The following is a 24950-nucleotide window of genomic DNA, read 5'->3' as shown; positions in this document are numbered from 1 at the left end:
TTCATGTAAAACGCAGCAGGTATAGAGCTTAGATTGTATTAGATTACATTTCTGTTGATGGAAAACACTGAGTCCTCTTTCATGATGGATTTCAGTCTGTATGTTTGTTGACTGTAAAAACAACAAGTCTTGACAGAAATGTATTACTGCCTAGGAGGCTACATAATCAAAAGTTGATAAACGTCTCAACGTCTCAACATAAATACACTTTTTTGCATGTTGCTTTTACCTTTAAGCAATAGCTGTATGTTTGTCTGATGATAGTAATAAAAACACTTCTTCAAGGTGAGGTGATGGGGGACATTTATCATTTACTATCAGAGGCTGTGATGCATTAGCACAATCTCAACACAGACAGGAGTAATTGACTGCAACTCAAGCCGACAGACACAGGAAGGTCCTCGAAGAGCGGCTGCCACTTTGGTTTTTAAATTCATTAGCATTGATTTTTCAATGTTCTCTTATCATCACAAAGTGTACATGCCATGAACCAGGAAGCCTTACTGGATAAATCTTCCTTTTCAGGTGAAATACTTTGTGATGTCTTATTTATCTAACAGACTGCTTGAAGTGTGCAGCATTTCAAAGGGTAGAAGTGTAGCGTCATTGAGCAAATGAACACAGTAGAGAGTAAAACAATAATACAAATAATTATGCTAACTTTTATTCAATTAGGGATCAATGTCTCTTTTTCAAGTCGGACCTAAAAACAAAACAGCATTCATAATCACCAAATCATATCTGGAAAGCAGACTGAAAATGGGCAACGTTACGTGCGACGAGGTTCACAACCATCAGCCACAACAATGTAACTTCTCCCTGTAAGATACGCTTGGAATCAAGTGATTGCAACATCACCGAGAACTAAATACTGCAGTCTGCTGAAGATTATTTAATGATCAACTGTATCAAATCTTTTTGAGGTATCAATAAAGTGGGAAGTACAAAAATGGCGACAATGATATCAATAACTGACACTGCAGCTGTTAAAATACATTACTATATAAAAGTACAGAAAGTCAAACTGTTGCTGTTGCAAAATTTTTTATTTTTTATTAATATAATAAAATATTAAGACTGAACTGGACTGACTCCACCTCTACGTACGCTGGCTGTCAGAATTAAAGACTCACACTGCTGTCTAAACAGTCAAGCCACAAACCTGTGCACCTATATATGTGAGTGTAAACAAAGACACAGACTGACTGTGTAAATACAGGTGGAATCTGCTGTGAACAAATTGCCTCTTATTCCTCATGCAAACATACCAGAGGGGGAAAAGCATCATCCAAGAACTGAAGCCCTGCATTTTAATCGCAAAACTGTGCGCAATGACAGGCAGACTGTCCATAGAAAACTTATACATTCAACAATGGGAAGGAAAAAAACAAAAATATGAAAAGCATTTTAAATTGGAGCAGACAGGGTAGTCTGTGTACCATGTATGCATATCTAAAGATATATATGTGATATACAGTATATTTTATTGAGAAAATATAGTCCAGAAGTAGTACAATCTTGCACAGAAATACCCGATCAAATCCTTAATAATTTGAGTCAACAATGAAAAATACGAAGAAAAAAATGTGTAATCACAGAAAGCAATGTTATAGCCATGTTAACAACATGAATGAGAAAATGAGTAGAGAAACACTATAAATGATTGAGAAAAAGGCACAAAAGAAAGGAAATTCAAGAAATATATTGCACAGCCTTTTACATGTGAAACATATATACAACATAGTGAAGGAAGGGGGAACCTGGCATTAAAATATATGGAATATTAGATAATTACCTAAACATCAATACAGCCTCAGTGGGCATGATCAAAGTAAATAAATTACAGACAGGAAATGGCAGATGATGAATCCTCGGAGGGCAAACGTAACCCTGCACTCCAAACTGTCAATAGTCCCCTGACAGTGAAGCTCATGTTCACTCCCTCTCCAGAAAATGCATTAGACACAGATGATATCCTGAGCTCAGGCCTTCAATCTATCCCACACAACCACTAATCTGCTAATTGATCTGGCGAGTGGAAGGAGAGAGGGTGTGTGTGTGCGTGTGTGTGTGTGTGTGTGTGTGTGTGTGTGTGTGTGTGTGTGTGTAGGTGTGTGTGTGGGGGGATATGGGGATGACATTACAGATGAAATATATAATCTTTTCTAATAGGTTCAGGGGCCTTGAATGGATGAATGATGGCTGTTGTTTGAAGGCCCCTCCTTTAGAATTCAAATTTATTGTTGCAATCTCTGAGAGTGTTTTATGCTGCCAGTGCACGATCAAGACCTCAAACTGTGTTGAAGATGTAATTCAGTGGCTTAAAGACGGCAATTTTTGACAAAAAGTGCCACCCGTAAGACTTTATATTTTCCACTGAAGAAAGGTTGACGTGTGCAGAAGACACTGCGCACTTCAAAGTGTGACATCTCTTGCATGAGTTATCATCTCTCAGCACAGCTGATGCTGATGGGGATGTCATTCGTTTTTGACCAGATGATGGCGCTAGATGAAAAGTCAGAGGTTCACCAAAGTTTCCACAAGTCATCCGGGGACAGAAGACCGACTGCTGTTGAGACATTTCACACAAAAACAAAAGAAAAGAAGAGGATCGCCAAAGTCAATAAGAGTCATCCTCTGGGGAACATGAACGTCTTGGCATGGCCATCCGTCCAATAGTTGTTGAGAATTTTTTACATGTGATTGTTGAACATCTTATTCCAAAATCAGCGCATTAATATACTGCCATAATAACCTCCACTCTTCCAGGAAGGCTTTACACAAGATGTTGGGATCTGGCTGCAGGTCAGCCCCAAGACCGTGAGGTTGGGCACTGATGTTGGCCAATACGCATACCCGTTCTTCCCAACGGTGTTTGATGGGGTGGGGGATCAAACCAGGAGATCCACTGTTTATAAAACCTGCTAAACAAAAGTCAAATTACTCCAAATGGCACAGAGGCAGTGTTGGAGTATCAAGTTTCGGCTGTACTTTAAAACCGTCACCAAGAGCAGTTAGAGGTGTCAGGAAACGACAGCTGATACACACCAGCTGCGATGGTTTAAATTAAATGTGAAACAGAACGCTTGAAACGGCAACGATGCCTCTGTCCCATTGGGAGTTACTCTGTTACTTCTACAGCAGAACACTTTCCTTATGAACCTCCCTGTGTTCATCGGGGTATCGTCATGTTTGAACAGGTACAGAAGCTGTTGCTACAAAGTGTGAAGCACACTAAAATGTTATCGTTTGCTGTAGCATTAAAATATCCCAATTTTGAACCAAGGATATGTAAAATATTAAGCGTATTAAACCATGTTTTGAACAAGCTCCAGTGGCTGCATACTAGCGAGGATCATAGGAGAGCGCTTTGATTTGAGTCGAGCCCACCTGGTACCAAAGAGCCTTCCTGCTTGTCCTCGGGGACATGGAGAAGCTGAAGAAACCTCAGAAGCCAGGGGAGTCTGGAGGATGACAGCGGGCATTATTTCACAGAGAGGATAATGAATGCAAAAGTGTTTTGGTATTACTTCGCTTCTCAGCCACTAAAGGGATTAAGGGCCCGATCAAGGCTGCAGTGTAGGTGATAAGAGTAAAAAAACAAGAAGTGAGTCATACCTTCTAATCCCTTCTGCACCGTTCTCACCAGCAGACATTTAGCATCCTCCTCTGCTCGACACGTGCCCCTCTGAGACATAAGGAGCTTAGGTGATGCAGCATTTTTCTCTCTCTCCCCGTTTAAAAAGTGCTCCTGCTCACGGCCTGTCAGGTTATTTTGACTCCTGGCATATAAATATAACATACAGAAGAGTTGATGCGACCATATATACAGTATTATGGTATGTGTGAGATGAAGTGCCTTTATTTGTCAGGCATTTCACTTCCTAAATGTGCAAATTCTTGATTTTTTTTTTTAAATCCATCAACCGTTTCTCAATTGATTTTTTTCAGAAAAAATATATCACAATACAACTATTGAAACAATTACAGCAAAATCGGCTTAAGAAGTCAACTTTTCCTTTGTAAAAGGAATAATGTGTCCTTTCAAAAGTAAGTCTTGTTTAAAGTCCAACTGTAATCACGTTTGCGTCTCCTGGTTTGAAAACAGGAGCCTAAGTTTGTAAGTGATTATGTACAAGAGTTAAAGTAAGTTTAAGCTGTTATCAAACTCAAAATCACAAAGTGATTTATCTTTCTTCAAGTTGATATTCAAGACACCTAAGCTGTTATTTCACTAAACAAATCACAGAATATATTCAATGTAGCCTTCAACCGTTCATCTATTCACATTTTTGTAAATCCCCTCAGCGTTCCTTTGCACTTTGCAAAATAGTGAAAGAAGATTACAGACGATCCCGTCTTTCAGGTGAGGAAGTAGAATTAAAGCAGGCTGTGGCGGCTCAGCGTACCACAAACACTGAGGGGAACTTTCCAAAACCAACAGGTTTTTTGGAAAGAAGAACTATCGACAACGAAGCACTACTTTCATTGTGATTTATTGTCCCATTATTCCACATTATATAACCGGCTGTTGGGGTGAAAGTTGTGAATCAGTTCCCTCTGAATGTGTGAAACACTTCTGTTCATACACTGACACCCAGTGGTCATTAGACGTAAACTGTCCCCTCTATGGCATCTGTTGATTAATGACAAGACTGGTTTCACGGTGTAGAAACAATACTTAACAGCTCACTTAAATGTCCCCACAATTACTATGTTGGTCCCATATGAAGTTTCCAACCCTTTAATAAAAAATAAAAAAAAATAAAAAACATCTTTTAATTTCACTCTTCTCAAATAAGTCAAATCTGCTTTGGATAAAAGTTTAATTCACAAAAATACATTGACCAATATAATGAAAATGTACTAAAATGTACTTTAATAATCCATAAAAGCTGGAACATCATTGACAGAAAAACACCAGAAGCATTATTAGAGTTGGTTTAGTATAATATATTTCAGCTTCAAGAGACATAGAAATCAATCCTTATTTTTCCCCATATTTCTTCTATAAAAGACTCATTTTTCTGAAGCATTAATATGCAAAAAAATGGCATTAGAATATATTATGGGAGCTATGAAATCCCAGTGACTGAGTATAAAATTAAGTCACATCAGAGAGAGATATTCGCAGAAGAGAATTCCATGAACAGGGCGAACAAAGAAAAAAATATATATAATAAAAATAACTCATATTATAGACCTTGATCTATCATCACTGACATGACTGGCATGGAGAATAGGTGTATGGCTATAAAATAATTCTCACTGTTCCACTTGAAAACATCTACACTTAATAACTGATGCATTTTATCATGCTTGTTTTTGAAGAATATTTATAATCATACAACTAAAAATAGGTCAACTTCCATGTCTTTCAAATACAATATTGATAATGAAAAAGGTGAAAAATACTGAATCCAAGTTCCAACTTTGTTTTCCTTCTTTTTAACACCGTTATATTCTTTTTGTTAATCTGTCAAAAAAAAGAAAGAGAGTAAGGGGGCTGTCTCTGGCCATGTAGGCGGCTCATGGACACTTTTTCTTTTAAACGTTCAGAGGCTTTTATCATCATCATCATCATCATCTTAAGTTTGTGGTGTTTGTTGGTGCAGAAAATAGAGACTGTCCGTTCAGGGTTCACACTGAAACTGAGACACAGAGGAAGGTCCTCGGAGGCGAGAGACCAGAGTCATCTCTCTCTCTTACTGTCTTTACTCTCCCCATCTCTCTCTCTGGTGTAGATCATCCTCGTCTTTGATAGGAGTAGTTCAGTCAGCTGCTTCACCGTTTTTATGGCTGATGGAGGGAGGGGGGGGTGGGTGGGCGGGGCTGTTGGAACGCTGGCACGTTCCAAGCAGGGCAACAGTTCTTCATTACAGCATTTCTGTAAGACAGCACAGTGGTAAGTCCTCATTTCATAGCCTGGTTAGGATTTACAAAAACACCATGGACCAGCTGTGAGAGCCCTCTAGTGGCCGGTCAATGACATTACATCTGGAGGAGGCGTAGCAGTGTAACGTAGGAGGAGAAAACAGAAATCAGGGTCACTATTCACATACATTTTGATGTTAAGGAAGAAAGACATTATTTCTTATCCTGATCATTTTATCCAATATCACAAATCTGTCTCAGGGGGCTTCACAATCTGCACACAACACACATCCACGTCTGTCCAAAATGTCATCGCACATCAATTCTTAGGAGACGACGGCATCATAGGGTTTGTGAGGTCACAGTGACCTTTGACCACCAAACTCTAAATCAGTTCATCCTTGAATCCACGTTTGAGGCAAATTTGAAGAAATTCATTCCAGGTGTTCCTGAGACATCATGAGAACGGACCGGACAGACGGACAACCAGAAAACACAAGGACTGCGTCCGCGGCTGTCGTCGGCACATTCATTCGTTTGTAAACTTTTATGGAAATGCTTTATTTTTGGGTTGACCCAATGTCCTTTTTTTTTTTTTTTAACAACAAAGCCTGAGGGAACACAGACCAGTCCTGGAAGTATACGTCTGTTGACTGGTTTTTCCCAGCAGACACATTTGTTATTGACAATATTAAAAGACGTCTGCATTCCAATCAAATGTTCCAGGGCCGTGACATTGTGCACGCTACTGCAGCTCACTGGCACGCCCATCTGGGGCCCTTGAATGGTACGCAGCCAGAACTAACACCGTTGGTTTCACCTGTGCTTTTCCTGCTTTGAGAAAGAGCTCACTGTGTAGTCCGTTAGAGAGGTACATGCTTAACTCACAGCTGGAGTAACATCCAACTTTGAGATTTCAAAGTTTAAAAAGACAATTAGCAAGTCTATAAACTCTAATTGCAAAGGCTCACATTGAGGTGATAAAACAACATGTGGGCACATCTGACTCAACACTGTGCAGAGAACACGGAGGGACAGAAGGCCACCTGTTGCTACATGTGCTAGCATGAGTCTCACATACACGGTTACACTTCGATCATTAAGGACAAACTGCTTCTTTTTAACTGCCTCTATCCAGCATAATACAAGTTTTAAAAAGTCTACAAAACTGCAAATACCGACTATATCGATTAACTAAGAATCAATACACCATCGTATCAGGTTTCAGCTACGAGTCAATTTCTGTCCCAGTGAAGACGGTGACGGATAAATCAGAGACCGGCGGCTCATGAGGTCAGCAAACTGGAAAACGCCCATGTTGTACAAAGTGAAACGTCCCATTAACGCTTTCTCTCGGTGCTGTCCGAGGCTGGCACTGTACCCCCCCCCCCCTACAGTGTATGAGCTTGTGTGTTGTGAGCAGTGGAACAGTGGCGCTGTAATCCCATTAGCATTGGTTCACTGGGCAGACACCGCCCCAGGGCCGGCTGACAGAGGCCCCCAGTCTCACACACCGGACCACTAACTGACCAACACAGATGGATTCAGACGAGGAACGCAGTGGGTGGGTTAGCGACCCTGATGTCTGGGCTGGGCACAATGGTGCCGTCTGTTTTACTAATCCCACGTTATCCGCCATATCAAAGTTGTATTCGCACAAAGATCACACGGTCTAGTGTAGAATCCTTTACCCGTCTGTTGTGATATTAAGTGCACTGTATGTTACAGGGACGCGGACGCTAGAATTTTATGGGAAGAATGAAGCGATCACACCAGAGGGAATAATCGCTCTCAATACAGGAAGTTCAGCAGAAGGGCTTCGTGTTTTGATGCTGTCAGCGGAGAATATAGTAATTATTGGATACTGAAATCCTGAAAGGAATTAATTGTTCACTCAGATATAAAAAAAAAAAAAAAGGGGGGGGGGGGGGGGGGGGGTCAGCTACAGGACAGCAGCCCTAAACATGGTGAAGTGTCGTCATCTAGGACGATTCAGTCTGGTCGACACCCACAGAAGATACGGCTTGTAGCGAAGACCTCCAGCTCCCTTCTCATCTTGCTACCCTGTAGAACATTAGGCTCACTGATCAGAAGCAGTGGGCGTACAAAACAGAAGGACGCATGAGGCGCAGAGGCTCCTGTACAATCAACAAACACGGGCCAACTACGTGTTGAGGATGCATGGCACGGCACAGCTCTACTCAGCTCTGTGTTTTTGGTTTCCTGTTAGAAAAGGTTGCGGAGAGTACCTGGTTCTCTTTTCTTTTTGGTGCCACCTCGGTCGAGGTTCCAAGCGAGCTGATCCCGTAGAATAGTCACTAGTGCAACACGGGACATCTTACAAGAACATCTTTTATTTACTGGACACAGATTTTTTTTTAAATGTCAACCAGCAAAACTGCGCCGTACAATTGACAGGAGAGAAAGGACGTTCCTCTGTTTAGTTGCCGATGAGGATCCAGCGAGTGTCCCGATGAAGAAGTCACTGAGCTGAGGTACCATCTGCCGTAACATTCCACTGACAATCAGACAATCACACCCCTTTGCAGGCAAAGCTTAAACTTTTCCGTCCAGCTCTGTTTTTTTTCATTCCTCACACAACAACTTCCTTCACTTTTACTACGTACATCCAGGTGCCGCTCTATGAATGCCTTCGAGGAGGCTCTTCACCCTGACCTTGAGTGACCTTGAGAGTGGCCATGGGGAACAGCTCTTTCCAAGCAAAGTGACCCCTTTTGGCTCACACCGTCAACGTTTGGAAATACTGAGGCCCAGCTTTGTAATCTCCATGTGAGGCTGGATACACGTCATGAGATCTCACAAGATTTGCTCAACTGACTGAACCTAAAGTCATCTTTCAAAGGAAACTTTCCACATCAGAGTGGAAACATTCTTACCGGGACTTTGTAAGTGGGCGAGCGGTGGGGTTAACCGGGTTAAATCTTATCAGGAGCTCATAGTGACCTCCGACCTACAGTGGGTTTTTGGTTAATGTGAACAGCACTAAAAACGTCTCCCGCTTGGATTATGCCTCACCGCTCATACCGGGTGACTGTGCATTTGCCATTTCTGTGTTAATCATTATTATAAATTAATATGAGTTATGGTAATTTAGGCATTATCGGTACCAATGTGATGAGCTTCCTTGATTTGATCGGGTATTTAAGTTACAAAATAGTTACCGTGTCACCTCCGCCAAGGAGGTTGTGTTTTCAGATGAGTTTGCTTGTTTGTCCGCAGGATCAAAGAAAAACTGCCGGCCTGATTTTCATGTCTTTTGAAAGGTGGAAGAGTGAAGCATGGGCGAGGTAGGAACCTATTACATTTTGGGTCCGATCCGAAACACTAAGCGAATACGCACATTGTTTTTAATTTATTTATAACAGTTTCTCAGCTGAATTCTCCAAAAACATTAGGATACATAACAGGATTCAAATATAGCGCAAAAGTTTCTGTATCATGACAGAAGATCTTGTTTAAATTGACAACCTGTAGCTGAATTAAAATGCATATTTAGGACAATTGTAGAAAAATGTCCGTACAATTACAGCAGAGTGAAAAGAAATGCAACTACCAATGCTTACAAATAGGGCTGCATTGATCGGAGCTCCTTTGTACTGTCAAGCTGCAATCCATCACCTAGTACGGATGAAGATGAATTAGTGCATCACACACAGTAAATTCAGTCAAGGCCAGTCTAAAACTGACCTGTTTAGAAGGCTTGACGGGAATCAGCAGCCTCGTTTACGGAGAGAGTCTTTTTTCAGACTTCCTCATTACAACAAACGGGCCAAGATGTAAAAAACACTGAAAGAAGAAGAAGAAGAAGAAGCGATTCTAATTTTCCTGGGAAACAACCTGATGACAGATCCGGATTTCCTCAGACTTTACCAGCTGTTGCAGTCTGCTGAGGTCCACGTTTAAAGCCAGCCATCACACATCACACTCATTCAACAGCAACGAAGAAGTAAAAAATTGCAAATGAAAGCACTTCACACTTTTGAAGGCTGACTCACGGGATGTTGGCGTGCCCCGAAACGTTAACTGGGTCTGTAACTAATCAGCATCAAAGAAATGACATCTGCAGTCATTTTTAGAAAAAGGGACCAGACATGTCCCACACATGGGACATCTGATCCATCACATGGAATAGTTCCTCTATGAACAATAACTACGTGTTCATCCCAGAATAGACTAAGATCACACTGTTCAACACCAGTAAGGTGCCCTGAAATAACTGCAACACTTAAACACTTTTAACATCTACTGGGTCCAGTTAGATGAAACCAGGTGGAGTGTTAATGAGGTCAGTTCATTAGGAATAAAGTAAATATTTCCCACTTACACCATCTGTTGCTCCGTCTCTTTTTCCTTATGTGCTGAAGTCCTTCTTAAGCCGCTTTACCACCAAGAGGTTCCTGGCAATTTTAGTCGACAGAACTATCTGGTTCCTTCAGCCGAGTGTTGTCCGAGTTACCTTAACGGTCTAAAGACCAGTGAAGATTAGGCATATTGGTCCGCTGACGTATGAAAGAAGCAACACGCCACAGGGCGAGGGCTGCTGGTGGTCGCAGGGGGAAACACTCGGCCTCATCTTTTGAGTTTTAGGGTTATTTATCTGGGTTTTAAACGACGGCCGTGAAAAGGTTTTTGGTTGTTTTTGTCTTTTGCTCACAACACCGCCGCGCTGTCCGTCTCTTCTACCACTTGCCCGCTTGGCTCGCTCGAGCAATCTGTCTTTTTTTATAATTAGTTGGGAATCGGACAGCAAAGTCCAACTTTCCTATAATGTTATCAAACAAAGAAATACGGTTTTTGGGGGGTAAAATGTGCATTTAGACCCTGGTTCCTGCAGTCAAAACTCAGTGAGTTCCTCAAAAGGTTCCCAGTACCAGGTGAAAGTTTGAGCCTGAGACGGGACGGTAACCACCGATGACACAATGCAACACCAGGCTACACAGACTCATTTCACTTCACTGCAGGCAAACACACCCACAATAGACTGTGATGAATGATTAACTACCACTGATGTGAGCAGCATCATCTGAGATGATGTAGAAAGATCAACGTTATTATGCAACACTAATTAACCCGACAGCCTGCCTATGCATCATGACCTCATGAATAGTTGAGCTGCTTTTAGACACACACACACACACACACACACACACACACACACACACACACACACACACACACCTGGCTCAGAGCTGCTGCAGGGGCTGGAGGAGGGGGTGTGGGGGTCTTTAAAGCAGCACACAGTTGGATTTCTTTTTCGCCTTCTTCTTTTCCACTGGCGTTTTCCTATTTATCTGTCTGACCAGGTCGTAGAAGATCTAGGAATGACGTGACAAAGAGAAAAGTGTCGGTGAGTAAATACAGTGATAAAATCTCTATCATACAAGGAACATCTTTACACACTGTGGGACCTTTAAGCATTCACTATTATGCATTGATGCAGACGTTTACACACATTGAGTTTAAGGGGTGTAGCACTGAGTAGCAGGTATAATCATACTGTTAACACAAAAATAAAACTCAGATGAGGTCCCTTTTACAACTAGGTCAGCTTTTCCCTGAGAGATGAATGTAATATTGCGGCTGGTATTTTGAAGACTAGTTGTTTAAAACAGGAGGGCCACCAGTGGGGTGTGTGTGTGTGTGTGTGTGTGTACACTCACATCGAGGACGTTGATCTTTGACTTAGCAGAGGACTCTAAAAAGGCACAGTTGTTCCACTGTCTGGCCAGGTTCTGGCCCTGCTCCTTCCCCACCACACGCTCATCCTCCAAGTCGCACTTGTTCCCCACCAGGATCATCGGCACCTGAGGACAAACAGCAAGGATCCCTTTGAGGCAAGCTTGTGATTTTAAGTCATAAAAACTAAATAAACTTCATACATGCAACCAAAACACATCATTCTCTCTTCTAAAGTGTTTAAGATTGTGCTCAAATTAATACATCAATATATAAATAAAAACTACAGATTTGAAGCTATGGGGAAAAAAAAGGTTTAATTAAACACAGATGTGTTACTTTATTTTGAGTGGTACGCCCAAAGGTTCACAAGTAAGCCCATAAAAATAAATAGAGTAGAAAGGAGAGAAGAGGGAGCAAGTACAGAGCAATCTTTGGTAAAAGAGGAGAATTAAAAATGAGACAATAGAAAAGTCGAGGGGTTTGAGCAGAAAGGGAACTAGGTGATGGAACAAGGGGACAGTGAGAGTTATTGCAAGCTACCATTTACAACGTGTTGACACTAATCTAAATTAGACTTTTTAGAAAACAACTGAACTCATGAAAAACGTTTTTTTTTCTTCCTTTTAACAAAACGATTCTAAATTTGCTAACGCATAAGGATGCATGTTTGGATTCAAAGAGTGCATTCAAGTTGTGCATAAAACAAATGAGAAGAATGCCAAGAATACGACATAAAGCCTGGATGGAGAGAGGCGGTGTATCAAAGACAACGTGCAGTAAGTGATGGAAACAGATTTAAATAAAGCAACAAAGCTTTGAGCGGCATCTTGTTGCCACTCGTCTTCGTATGCCTCTACGTACGATCATCAGTGTGTGTGATGAATGAACGTCTTCCCTTGAAAGAACAAATCTAACCTTATAGGCACAGCTCTTCTCGAGCACACTGGTGACATTAAAGTCAGTGAGGGTCCACATGTGGACACATGTTTGTTAACAGCTAAGCAGTCCATTAATTTAAATCTAAAACCTGGATTAAAGAGGCACAAAGACAATCAAGGAAATCAATCCATCCCCGTGGGACGGCAGAAGGAAAATCAATTGGGTTGCACAACACTGACAAAAGAGATTAAAGAATCAATATGAACTCACAATTAATGCAGTTTCTGTTAGTTTTGTTTCTTTATAAAAAGGAAAGCATTAACTGAGAACACAACCACCGACATGAAGTGGATCTGGGTTTGGAATTTCCCAGAAATACCCAACACTTCTTCTTTTGTGCCTCAAATCAGCCGTTTTAACCAAGGTCAAAAAATAAACAAAACTCTCTGAGGAAGAGAGAATAATCTGGGCAAAACTTCAGCGCCGACTGTCACAGGCGGGCGGTCAGGGTGTCGGGATGCGTCTCATCCTGCCTGCTGTTTCCTGACCGTCTATCTAGGGAGCACGCTGGCCCCGGAGGAAGTCACGGCAGCCCCGCCCTGCCGGGATAACATCGCTTTCCTTCCTGAATGTTTTCCAACATTTCAGCTGGATTCCACGATAGTGCGAGACTGTATGCATGCGCCTTTGTGTAGATTGCGTTCATTCAGCGCTTGAACTTTACTATAGCTATATGACAACGGAGTAAGGCTCCAGGCTCAAGTTTGAGGAAGAGTTCAGCATTTTGTCTCGGTGTTCTTGGGTTCCCAGGATATTTGTGTTTGTGGCGCAGCCTAACAAGCAGGAGACATAATCAACTAGTGGAAAATGTTGCAGGCAGCACAACAGGCGCCAATAATATATCAGCTGGGGGAAATCTATTTGTGGTGGGGACGGCAACAAATAAATCCATGCATGGGAAATCCTGCCTTCGCTCCCTTCTCCTGGTTCACAAACTGCACCCAAATGGGTCTTGTGGATCTGGAAAAACTGGATATTTCTAAGCAACATGGTTGTACCCCAACATGTGCTAGCTTGCTCAAACCTGAGACCTTCTCCCAAGTCTACTGTTCAGAGGTTGTTTGACAGCAGTATGGCCAAATGTAATACTTTTAAAAGGCATAGTATGACTGTTCCAGGCTCCGTTTTTCATTTCTCCCTCTCTCCCTCGCTCTCTCTGGGCTGTGGGGCAGACGACAGGAAACTGCAATGTTTAGATTAACCTCGTGGAGGTTGCTGCTTGATGTTTGATATCCAAACAAGCCCTCGCACTGGACTGCTGAACGACATTTCTCCCAGGGGTCCTGGGAGAACCAGTGGTATGCCCTCCTAACACAAACTGTGAGCTGAGCTGGGATGAAAAGGATGGAGAGAGAGAGGGGATGGTAGGATGGAGGTATGCAGGGAAGCCAAAAATGTTCAGTGTCAGCAGCACACAAGGCAGCATTAGCCTACTTGGAGGAAGAATCCACGCAGCCCACAGAGAATCCGTTCAGACGCCGTTAACATGCTACAGACAGGTCCTGTCCCGCCCACGATGGCATGATCGGATTGTGGGGAACCCAGAACGGGGGAGCATGGAGCAGCTTAAATTAATGGAGCCAGTCGATGCAAATGGAGGAGTGAGTCACAAGCACGGAGTCAGGCTTTAGCACCATCGGAGTCACACAAGCAGAGACGGCCCAGAAAAGTCATAAGACCTCTCTTACGTAAGAACTGTGGAAGGAAGTAAGAGGAGTGAGCTTTTAATTTACTCATTCACTTTATTCTCCTCTCTTAATGACTTCTTTAAGGAGATGGAATTTGGCCCGACTGCGATCAATGTACGGTCATTTTAAAAGGCTTGTTAATTGAGCTTGGCAATATCAAGTGCGTCTGTACATTTTGCCAGCTTTGCAGTAAATGGTGCGTGCAAGAGCCGAGAACGAGAACAGCTGCAGCAGCAGCTAGAAGGTCTGCGTTAGCAATAGCACGAAAGCTTTCTCCTAATAAGAAAACGGTCCTCTTGGATGGAAAAAAGAAGAAGAAAGAAAACACGTTAAGCGTTTCCTTTGGTCGTGTGTTCCTGCAAGGGGCGAGGAGAGATAAACAGATGTCACGGCCATCATAGGTGAAGGGATGAATCACCAGCGGACTGATAGCCGACAGAGTGGCTGTACCACTCGGATAAACACAAACTGGGGAAATATTCAGAGGGACCACAGAGAAAGAAAAGGACGTCAACTGTTTTCTTGCAAGTTGAGGAGCCGCTGATCCTGCAATCCATCTGTTCGCCTGAGGCTAACCTCAGTTCCCTAACCACGAAGCCTCTAATGATGTTCCACAGCCTCACAATCCGGTGTGTTTTCTGATGGGCTCAGGCTTTCCTTTCATCGCCGACAGTCCAATCACCCGCAGAGTGCCAGACCACAGTGAGACCATAGCGAAGAGGGGGGGGGGACAAAGAGCAACGAGAGTATACTGGACTAGATACAGAGGAAAGGGAGCAGGAAAGATGCACAGAAAAGAGTGTAAAACTTCAGCGCCAGGCTGCAGAGATAGTTGAGAGGGAGAGAGCGAGGGAAGGAAAGAGGGAGAGAGAGAGATTGAGGGTTATGGTAACATTCATTCCCTCCAGAGATCACCAAAAAAGGGCATCTGAGATCACCAAAAAAGGGCATCTGAGATCCTGCTGACGCACTATCTGTCCCACCAGAGAGGGGATGCAGGACTCACTCACTCTACAGCCTCACAATTCAAAAGAGATTCAGTAAAGTAGAACTGCGCTTCCAACTAACAGCACAATAATGACATGACGCATGCTCTCTTTATTTCCTCTGCTACAGATCTTGGAGCAGAAAACTACATCATATGGGTGTAAAGAAAGAAAGATTAAGGGTTGAACATCCACTTGTGAGACAAAGACATTCCCCTCCCTTTACCAGACTCTTAGCTTAGTGGGGACTTTGGCTCTGTGTCCATGTTAAACACAGATGAAGTGATCGAACCACAGAGGGACCTCCGTGATGCTAATCTTTATGCTAGGCTACGTACAAAACATCAGTAAGGGCTTTCTCATTGTTTTCACTACACAGAAAATGACACCGTGACACCCTGCGCTTTATGTCGAGGCAATACAAATTTGCAAACACCGGCATGAGATGATTACAGTGTTAAAATGGTAACCATAGCAACAGTGCAATCAGATGGCGAACAATGTAGGCGGCTGAGAACACAGAAGTGTGGAGCCGGGAACATTTCTGCACTGTTTTCCACTCTGTGTTTCTACCACAATAAAAAATTAAAATAAAAAGAGAAAAGGTTTTCTGAAGATGTGGACGAGTTGATGTAAGCGGTGCACACACTGTGTACTTACATCCTCTGTGTCCTTTACTCGTAGGATCTGTTCTCTCAGGTCCTGCAGGTCGTTGAAGGTGGACTGTGCTGTGATGGAGTATACCAGGGCGAAGCCTTGGCCGTTCTTCATGTACAAGTCCCTCATCGCTGTGAACTGCTCCTACACAGCGGGGAACAGGAAGAGGAAAGACGGGTCATGAGCTCCGTCACATGTTCTCTGGCATTTTGTAAAAACTCTTGAATGGTTATTGTAGAAGTCCAACACGTAACAGGAAATCACAATGTTCTGAGATTCAGTACATATAGTGACAGATGTTCTGCAGTGGAAGTGCTGCATCTCTGTCGAGTCTTTCCACAGCACAGTCACACCATTGTGCATCGTAGGTGAACTATCATCGCCCTCAGAGTTTCCACAGGAAACAAGCATGAACATGCATGTTGCACCATCAACATACATAAAATTACCACACACACACACACACACACACTGGACAAAAAGAAAGAGCTATTCCTACATGAACAGCCATAGCTGTGAGGCTAAATGTCAACATGCTGCTGTTTAGTAAGTTTAAATGTTAAGGATTCTGTTACTGATCCCTTAACAGAAGGAGGAATGTCAAATGGACAGTTTTCCTCCTAAAATGTGTTTGATACAGTGACTCTGGGATCCTTAATCACAGTAAAACAGAGTATCAACAGAGAATTCAGGGGTATAGTGTTCACTTACTGTGCCTGCTGTGTCGAGAATTTCAAGCATACATTGCTGCCCATCTACCTCCACTTGCTGCAAGAGAAAAAAGGAAACAGATTATATGATTTATTTTAATTGAGACATAATATTCCAAATCTAAAATACTACATAGAGCAAAATCCAACACAGATGAGATAGAAGCAAGAGATGATAATACATAAAGACAAAAGCAAAGAATTAAAAACAAAAGGAGGGACAGAAAAATAGAGACGAAGGGAGTCCGATGAGAAAAAACAATATCATGATGTGAACCTGCAAAGCAGCTGCTAACAATCAGCTCATTCCTATCCACCACTCAACCTCCCCCTCCCCCCCCCCCAAGGGACACTCACCTTTCTGTACGAGTCTTCTATTGTCGGGTCATATTTTTCCACAAAGATTCCCTGTACAAACTGAACTGTCTGCAAGAGAAGACACAGAGCGAGCAAACGTCAGATCAATGTGACCTGCCGGCAACAGGAACAAAACATCATCCAGAGCGGCAAAAGTGTCATGTGTCCTCGCTGTGTTTATCACAACGGCTCGACAGGGCAACTGAAGAAGAGGATGTTCATGGTGGTGCCAGTCAGACCAGCCAGGATGCAAGAAAAAAAAAAAGTCTGATTCATCTTATAGACATGAGACACATAAATTTAAATAAAAGAGGTCTACGTTAGGAGTGTGCTTCATGAAGCACTGTGCTTCATGGTAGGTTGACATTAGGGGTAGAGCGAGTTCACCTGATAATGTCTTATGCTCAAAGCATGTCAGCCTGCCAGTCTGAGGGATTAACTCCGACACCTGGTTGAGGTTAGCTAAGCAGAGTACGCAACATTTCACAGACATTTACGGTCTCCTCACAATCTTGAAACGACAAGAAGATGCATAAAAGTTCAGGATTTTGCGTTTGTTCATCATCAAAATGGAGAAAATATGTATATCTAGAACCAACGGCATGCCTAGAATTGGCATATCTGTCAGTCCTTGACAAATGGATGAGAACTACAGACACAGAGAGAGTGTGTGTGTGTGTGTGTATAGATGCATGTGTGTGTGTGTGTGTGTGTGTGTGTGTGTGTGTGTGGGAGGGAGGGGGGATTCAGAAGTGAATACTCACCAGAGCGGACTTGCCCACACCTCCAGAGCCTAACACCACTAGCTTGTATTCACGCATGGCGGGTTTGCTTCACCGGACAGCCCAACAGTCTGCACTGGACAAATGGAGAAAGGCAAAATGGGAGAGACAAAATGAGTGAGGTGCAAAAGTAGATTAACAAAAACAAAGCAAAACAAAAAACAAGATCCAACTTTTGAAGCAAAACAAAGTAGTTTTCCCAGCCTGGTCTGTGAGTTTTTCCACACTAAGAAGGAAGGATTCTAGTCATTCCTGGAGGTTATGGACAAGAAGCAGCACAACAATGGAGGGAACACCCATAAGTGGAGCTGCTTCAGGGTGGAGGAGGTGAGGAGTATGTGACCCCTCTCTAACACAAACCAGCTGTGGTGTGTGTGAGTGGAGGGGGAACTGAAGGGGAGATGATGAGGATACATGGATCTGGCAGATATTCCTCTTACTGACACAATCATCTGGCCTTCACACAACAAAACACACCCTGCTGTCAGATGTTTTAGTCACTCACTCCTTTTTGGTATTGTAAAACAGAAAACTATTGTCAGTTTTCGACTAATGACGAAAAATAGCTGAGGGGAGGGGAATATTCGACTGGGATGCAGAGGCTTCGAATCGTTGGCACACATTGTGGCGTAAAGTCAGTTGGGTTAGCCAACTGGGTCACCGTGTGTAGGGCTTCAGAGAGACGACTGCACTGAGGGCTGTGGCTGGGTGAACTGGGGGGGGATTTCGGATTCTTTGCAAACTTTCAGGACTTGAAGAAAATAAGTGCCAAAACTCTCCGTTTCCAGCATCTCAAACGTAAACATCGTCAGGGTTCCTTCCTTCTACGACTGTTAACTGAATACTGAAAACTGAATACTGAACTTACTGCCAGTCGGACAAATCGAGACGTCTGAAGAGGTCACAATTTTCTGACTTTTTATTGACCAAATGACTACTCGAGAAAATAACTATTGGACTAATCTATAATGAAAATAATAATTTGTTGAAACCCTACTTCAATACATGTGAAAAATTGAACTCCCCATTTTCAGCACCTGTTCCTGCACTGAAAATGAAGATTAGAGTGTAATACTACATCACAGTGCAGACTCGGGTAAGGTGACGCCATCATTATGGGAGCTACAGTAAATGGCAATCACCATCCTTGTGCCTAACTGTACCACATTTAGGCTGCCAAGTTCTGATTTCTTCGACTGCACTTTAAAGCAATCGATCCCCAAACCAGAGTATAGAACTTTTCGGTCATGGGTTGAAAAGTGCAGCATGTTGGCATCAAGGCTGTGCAAAAAAAATAAAATAAAAAATAATCAGTAAGTGGCTTCAAGTTGAAATCAGGTCTCAAGGGAGAACATATAGCCTCTCTTGATAAACCAACCCTTTTTGCAAACCATTAAATAGCTAATAGGAAGCCATTCTGGGAAGCAGCTGATCGCCTCCTACACTGTTCTTTTTAGAGCACACTCCTTCTAAATACTCAGAGGGGTGGACAAAGGAACCAAGGACCTCCAACTTCAAACACAAGCAGTGGCCATGTGGGACATAAAACCTGGACTGTGAATAATTCATACTCGGTAATCCTCTACACACAAAGAGAAGTTCTCCTTGCACGATCAGGGAGGAGCCATTGGAAGGGAAAAGAGCAGGGCTGCACGAGTGCTGTTGCAAACAGTCCCTGCTGCACTAATGTAAACACGCAACTGGAGAGTCAAGTGCATGCACAGTGTCGCATACAATGTCATACAGACAATGTCACTCTTCAGACTAGGCCTCACATGTCAGCTATGGTTCCTGTGTGGACACTGGACTGACCCCAGCAGGAACCCGCTCTGTGACGGTAACTGAGATTATTATGGGACTTCTGCAGATGTTTTAGAGGACGTCTACTCTGTCAAATGTTAACTGCTTACAAATCCTCGTAGGATGAGAAAAACTGAGGTGTGTGTAAGGCATATTATTTGAATATTTTAGAACAGAAATACCTGAATGTATTTTTAAAGGACTGGAAAAGTTTCAACTGACTGACCTACATTTTACAAGAAACTAGTGAGCAATTGAATAGTTGCTCCTGGTGTTAGAGGAGGCCGACACTATTCATTTCGGGAGGCTGGGTGCCTCCATAGAAAACGCTACACATCAAAAAGTGCAGTTTTGCTTCCTGCTACACGGGTATGTTGTTCACTTTACTAAGGATGAAAATAAAGGATGCATGCATTTATGAAAAAGAAATTAAAGTAAAGAAAAAATTGGAATAAAAGTCGAGCAAAATCTGATTAGAAAGATATCATTTGCAGGATCTATTTTTTCCAAAAATGGTATCATTACCTTTTCATTCAACTTTTACATTTATAACAAATACTGTATAAGCCACATGCCATTTTCAAAACATAAAGAAAATACAAAAGCATTGTGTGGTCAATGTTTTATAAGTTTAATATTAAATTGGTAACCAACTACCCAACCAAAAAGGACTTTTTTACTTTAATCAATTGTGGGTGCTTACCAAAGCAAAAATGGCAACATGAAAAAATGGTTGGAAACAGTCACTTTCACAACATGGAGTGGTGGACTTTCTACTCCAGATTCTCACACGTTCTACAGTAATACTCATTTAGGAAATGAACATTTGTCCTCCTGACTGGAGACATTACTAACTGGTATGGGGCAGTACTACGTGGAGCTCTACGGCAGGTGATTAAAACCGCCCAGAACATCATTGGTACCCATCTACCGAGCATCAGTGATATTGGTGACAAGGAGGTGCCTGCGAAGAGCCCAAAGGACATAAAAAGACAATACCCACCCCGCCCAAAGCCCGTTCACCCTGCTGCCGCCTGGCAAGCGTTACAGACATATCAGCTAACACAATAACCAAACTATAACATATGCAAGTCTGGTGGTATGTGTCTTTATGTAGCAAAATGGGACTACGAACTCCATTTTGTTGCACAACCCTGTTGAACCATGACAATAAATGAACCTTGTACTATCTTTTACACAACTGCCATCCCCTGTATGTCGATTAGCAGGTAATGTGCTGGAAAGCTGACTGTGAAGCTCAACTTTTGCATACGAATAAAGACAATTAAGTTTTGAAGTAAAAATGCTTCATTGAGCGTTAAACCACTTGAAAGGACTTGCATGTTTTACTGAGCTTCGAGTAGGAGTGAAGGACGACAATTCTCAGCGAGCTTGTGCTGATTCATGTTGTGGAGAATGACAAAGTGGTTGCTCCTGAAGCTTGCCAAGACACAAATGCCACTCTCCCCAACTCAAATGATATTACTAATCAACGCTAAAACAAATCCCGCTTCTGATTCAATGCCTGAACACCCGTCTAATTTTAACTCCGTTCTTTTTCAGCTTCCCACTCCTAACTAGTATTTTTTTTACAAAAAGGCTGAAATAATGCTCTTACTTCGACAACTTTTCTACAAACTTTCATACCAGGACAACTACACACAACGCTGCACTCTCTCAAACGCCTGTCGACACAAACACAAGGCCATTTAAGGACATCTGCCTTTAAAAATCAAACCTCTCTCGCTTTCCATTGCCCTCAGTTACACACCGTCATTCCCCACAAAACAAACACGCTGCTGCTGCTGTTCCTCTGCTCTCGTAGTAACCCCAGCAAATAAGGAGCGAGGGGAAGCCACATGCCACAGAAAACATGCTCCGCCATGACATCACTGCATCACTCACCCTCTACAGCCAAAAGTATGCATCCATCTAGGGCTGGAACTTGGACGAGGTGCCGCTGCTAGCAAGAATACGCAGCGAACGTGTCTGGATAAAACTACGTCTCAAACTTGGGGAGACTGAAATTAGAGAGCAGAAGGCTTCACAGCTAAACTACAAAATCCAGGATGCAAAACTTCCTGGTGTAGTGGGGCGAATCCGACAGCGATGAGGCTGTCAAAGTGCCTGACTCAGCAGGGCGGTATGATTGACAACTGCCCTCTGTATCGTCCACCCAGTGCGGATGGTGACCATGCACACATCCGTTGGTTAAGCTAGCAGCATGATACCGACATGCGTCATTTTTCTTGTTCTTTTGCTTGTTGATCCACATGACAATTACAGAAGCTACGCCGGGAAACAAATATATAACCCCTTGAGGTTTAAGGGTTGAAAAAAAACCAGGGTGAGATAATAGTTGCTCTGGCGGAGTGTTGTGTTTTCTATATTGATGAGCTCCGGGTTACTCATTACTACCTCCACCACAACCACAGTTCACATCACTCGTTCACACCGAGCTTAGCATAAGAAACCCACTAACTTTAGGGGAATAACCCAGAAACTACTGACAGCAGATAAACTGTCATGGAAAGGTCCCTTCATTTTACAGCTAACCTTTTTACTGTTACCCTAATAGTGTCTTGAAAATGTCTTGGAAATAACTGTTATATAGTGCTAATTATAGGGGTAGAAAAAGGGTCCGTTAAGCAAGTTGTGTTGAGTTTAAAAACAGATGTTGAAATCCAGAGGAATTTCCCTAAAAGTACAGCTCCACTTCAACGCAAGTTGAAATTTATACATTTTAATTCAAATGTGTTATTGAATTTATCTCATTAGAAATGTTAAGCCTTCATATGCTAAACTGCATGATTGCCCGTCGTCAAAATTGCACATTTTTGCAAAAGAAATAGCAAAAACAATAGCTATCTTAGCAGGTAATTGGAAGTAATGAGTATACCAAGTAAACCCTGCCTCTAATTACTACCAAATTATATAGTTCCTTCGAGGAAACTTCCTAGTAAATTAGGAATTTACAAGCCTGTAAAATAAAACGTTACCCCTGAGCTTAAACAAATAAAGGCTTTTCGCAGAATGTTTCTTATTAGAGCTAACCTTCACGTGGGAAAGACAAACTCGAACAGATAACCAAGACCTATGAGTAACGAGGATGCTCCTAATCTCACTGAAGAAGACCTTGTCAAACTTCCTGCACAATCTTCTCTGAAACTCCCGTTATCTCGTTACATAGTACTCGCATCTCTTTTGAGGTCCACTACAACCCTGAATGCCATCTATGAGTCAGAACAAAACTGCAGCCAGGCACACAAAACTGCACTGTGACTTAATTATGACAAAGATCTGTAACTGACAAACACCATCAGCAGAATACATCTGTGTTGCTGGGGCCCTGATCTGTAACCACATCCTCTTTCCAGAGTGCAAGAAAGGCTTCGTGCTGATAGGCTGGAAAAGGAGTAGCTACCTACTAAAATAGCCTCTTCCAGTCTCTGTTCCTGTTCAAGACTGCAGACAGAAGGCTTGCTAACAGAGGGGGAGGAAGTGGGTTTTACAGCCTGTATCTCTTCATCAAACCTGGGCTGTGGGGAGATTAGGGAATCTTCAGGGTGAGGCTCATTTCAGTTAACCACGGGGTGAAAAAGAGAAATGTCTACTTCACTTGGAAACTGTGATATTCTGTTGTAAATAAAGCAGAGGTGCAGAGTGTTTATAGTTTGAGGATGGGAGTACACACCTTCCCCGTTTCACACCAGCAGAAATATCCTGCAACAGGCTGACACAAAGCTTGGCCCCAGACAAGAGAAAGTAATTTGAGCTCTCGGGTTATCTCACTGTGAATCTACCTAATTTGCTTACGCAGTAAGCATGTGCTTATCACGCCCAGGTCATGCCAAGTCCCTGCAATCTGTGGCAGTGCCTACACCACAGAGCAGTAACCAACACTCCGTCGATGCGTGATTATTACACCCTTAGCTTCCATAACATCAATCAAATTACGTTCAAATCATAAACCAGTTTACAGATTAATACGAAAATAACATCGTCTATAATCCAGGGAACCGAGACCAGCATCTGTTCCCAAACAATCTAGTTTCATACCAGCAACTGCACTAAATCCCGTAACCAAAGCTTGTTAGCAAAATGCCGCTAACTAGCTAGCTCTGACTGCGGCCGCCGACACTTCAACACCGCTAACGTTAGCTACAGCTCGTTAGCTAGCGAGCTAGCTAGGCGACACATTCCTCTCCTCGGCGTACATTCAAAACACAGCTAGGTTGTCACAAACACGCCGCAATCAAGCGCATTCACCGCTCACACGTCCACCGGGCGTGGCAGGTTTAAAAATCAACCCACACCACGGTGTATTTTCTCGGGAAAGACTCGATTGCTAGCGTTACCTGCCCTTCCGCCCGGCCTTGACTAAAATGGGAGTGCACACTCCGTTATGTACTTGCGGACAATTCTTCTCATTTACCCGACACGTATAACACGAGCCGTACAACCTGCTGTGTCTGCTTACTATCCCGCGTGTGTCGACGCGTCGTGCTCCCACGCAAATGACTTACTTGACCGCGTTTAGCGTGTAGTAAAGTTTGGCGTTTCCACTCACCGTTTCTCGCTCGCTGTCTTTCGCCGCTCCGCAAGTGTCAGTCTGCCTCCGGCCTCTCTGTGCGCAGCAGACGTCACTCCCGACTATTTCTCATTTTTCTTAAAAGGGCATGACACATGGGCCACGCGTCCCGCATCATTTGCATGATAACGGGGCTGCACAGTAACGATGACTGTCAGTAGAAACACACATAAACTGCTTTTATTCACTCTTACTAATATATTGCAAACACATTTCTTGCAGGTGTTTTATTTAAACATTTTACATTCTTGAAGGATTAGTTACTTCACTCCTTGTAAAATGCAATAAATACTAAACGATGAAGTATTTTTGTTTGTAAAGTCACTCATCATTATTGCATTGCCCATGATGTTTAAGATGACAAACTCCATGAGTTCAGCTGTTATACGCATTTCTGTCCCAAGTCAAAATCTAGTCTCAAGTATTGTCAGAGTCCTTGAGGATAAGTCACAAGTCACAAGCAACTTTCTAGTCAATTTTAGCCTAAAATTGACTAGAAAGACCTAAAATTTTTAGGTTTCACACATACACCTTTTCAACATTTTCCTCTAACACCCGTTCGTTTGTTAATCAATCAAATAGTAGATTGACAGAAAATTAAATGAATCAAATAACTGTTTAAGCCAAGTCCAAAAATTATTATGTTCCAACTTCAAATGTGACTTTGTGTTGTTACATTCAAATTATTGGGGGGGGGGGGGGGGGGGGGGGGCGTTATTGGTTGGGCACATTTGGTTTTAAATATGTCAAATAGGCAAAGGCAAGTCCAAGACTCAAGTCATGTCAGAGCAAGTGTGAAGTCCTTGAGCAAGTCCTTGAGCAAGTCACAAGTCATCAGCATCTTGTCAATTTCAGGTTTCACAGAC

At 42.6% G+C, this 24950-nt stretch overlaps 1 protein-coding gene across 5 annotated transcripts; it reads right to left on the bottom strand.

The window, feature by feature from the left end:
• Window positions 1-4812: 4812 nt before the first annotated feature.
• LOC142970266 (ras-related protein Rap-1A-like) lies at window positions 4813-24177 on the bottom strand. Of its 5 annotated transcripts, none has more exons than XM_076110380.1 (8): window positions 24064-24177; window positions 17676-17764; window positions 16912-16980; window positions 16556-16612; window positions 15848-15988; window positions 11556-11699; window positions 11074-11210; window positions 4813-5887 (listed from the first exon to the last, which is right to left on the bottom strand). In XM_076110380.1, exons 2-7 carry the CDS (start codon window positions 17730-17732, stop codon window positions 11121-11123), a joined length of 558 nt encoding a protein of 185 aa, XP_075966495.1. In that variant the 5' UTR covers window positions 17733-17764; window positions 24064-24177; the 3' UTR covers window positions 4813-5887; window positions 11074-11120. The 5 variants fall into 5 exon arrangements, with proteins under 5 accessions (XP_075966495.1, XP_075966499.1, XP_075966496.1 ...); XM_076110384.1 differs by having other exon boundaries at window positions 17676-17769; window positions 24064-24083; XM_076110381.1 differs by lacking the exon at window positions 24064-24177 and adding an exon at window positions 21399-21595 and having other exon boundaries at window positions 17676-17769.
• Window positions 24178-24950: the final 773 nt, after the last annotated feature.

Source organism: Anarhichas minor, unplaced genomic scaffold (assembly GCF_050575085.1).
Source record: "Anarhichas minor isolate MPS153535 unplaced genomic scaffold, ASM5057508v1 ptg000043l, whole genome shotgun sequence".
Taxonomy (NCBI): domain Eukaryota; kingdom Metazoa; phylum Chordata; class Actinopteri; order Perciformes; family Anarhichadidae; genus Anarhichas; species Anarhichas minor.
Note: the sequence above shows the minus strand (reverse complement) of the source record. Positions and strands in the feature narration are given on the sequence as shown.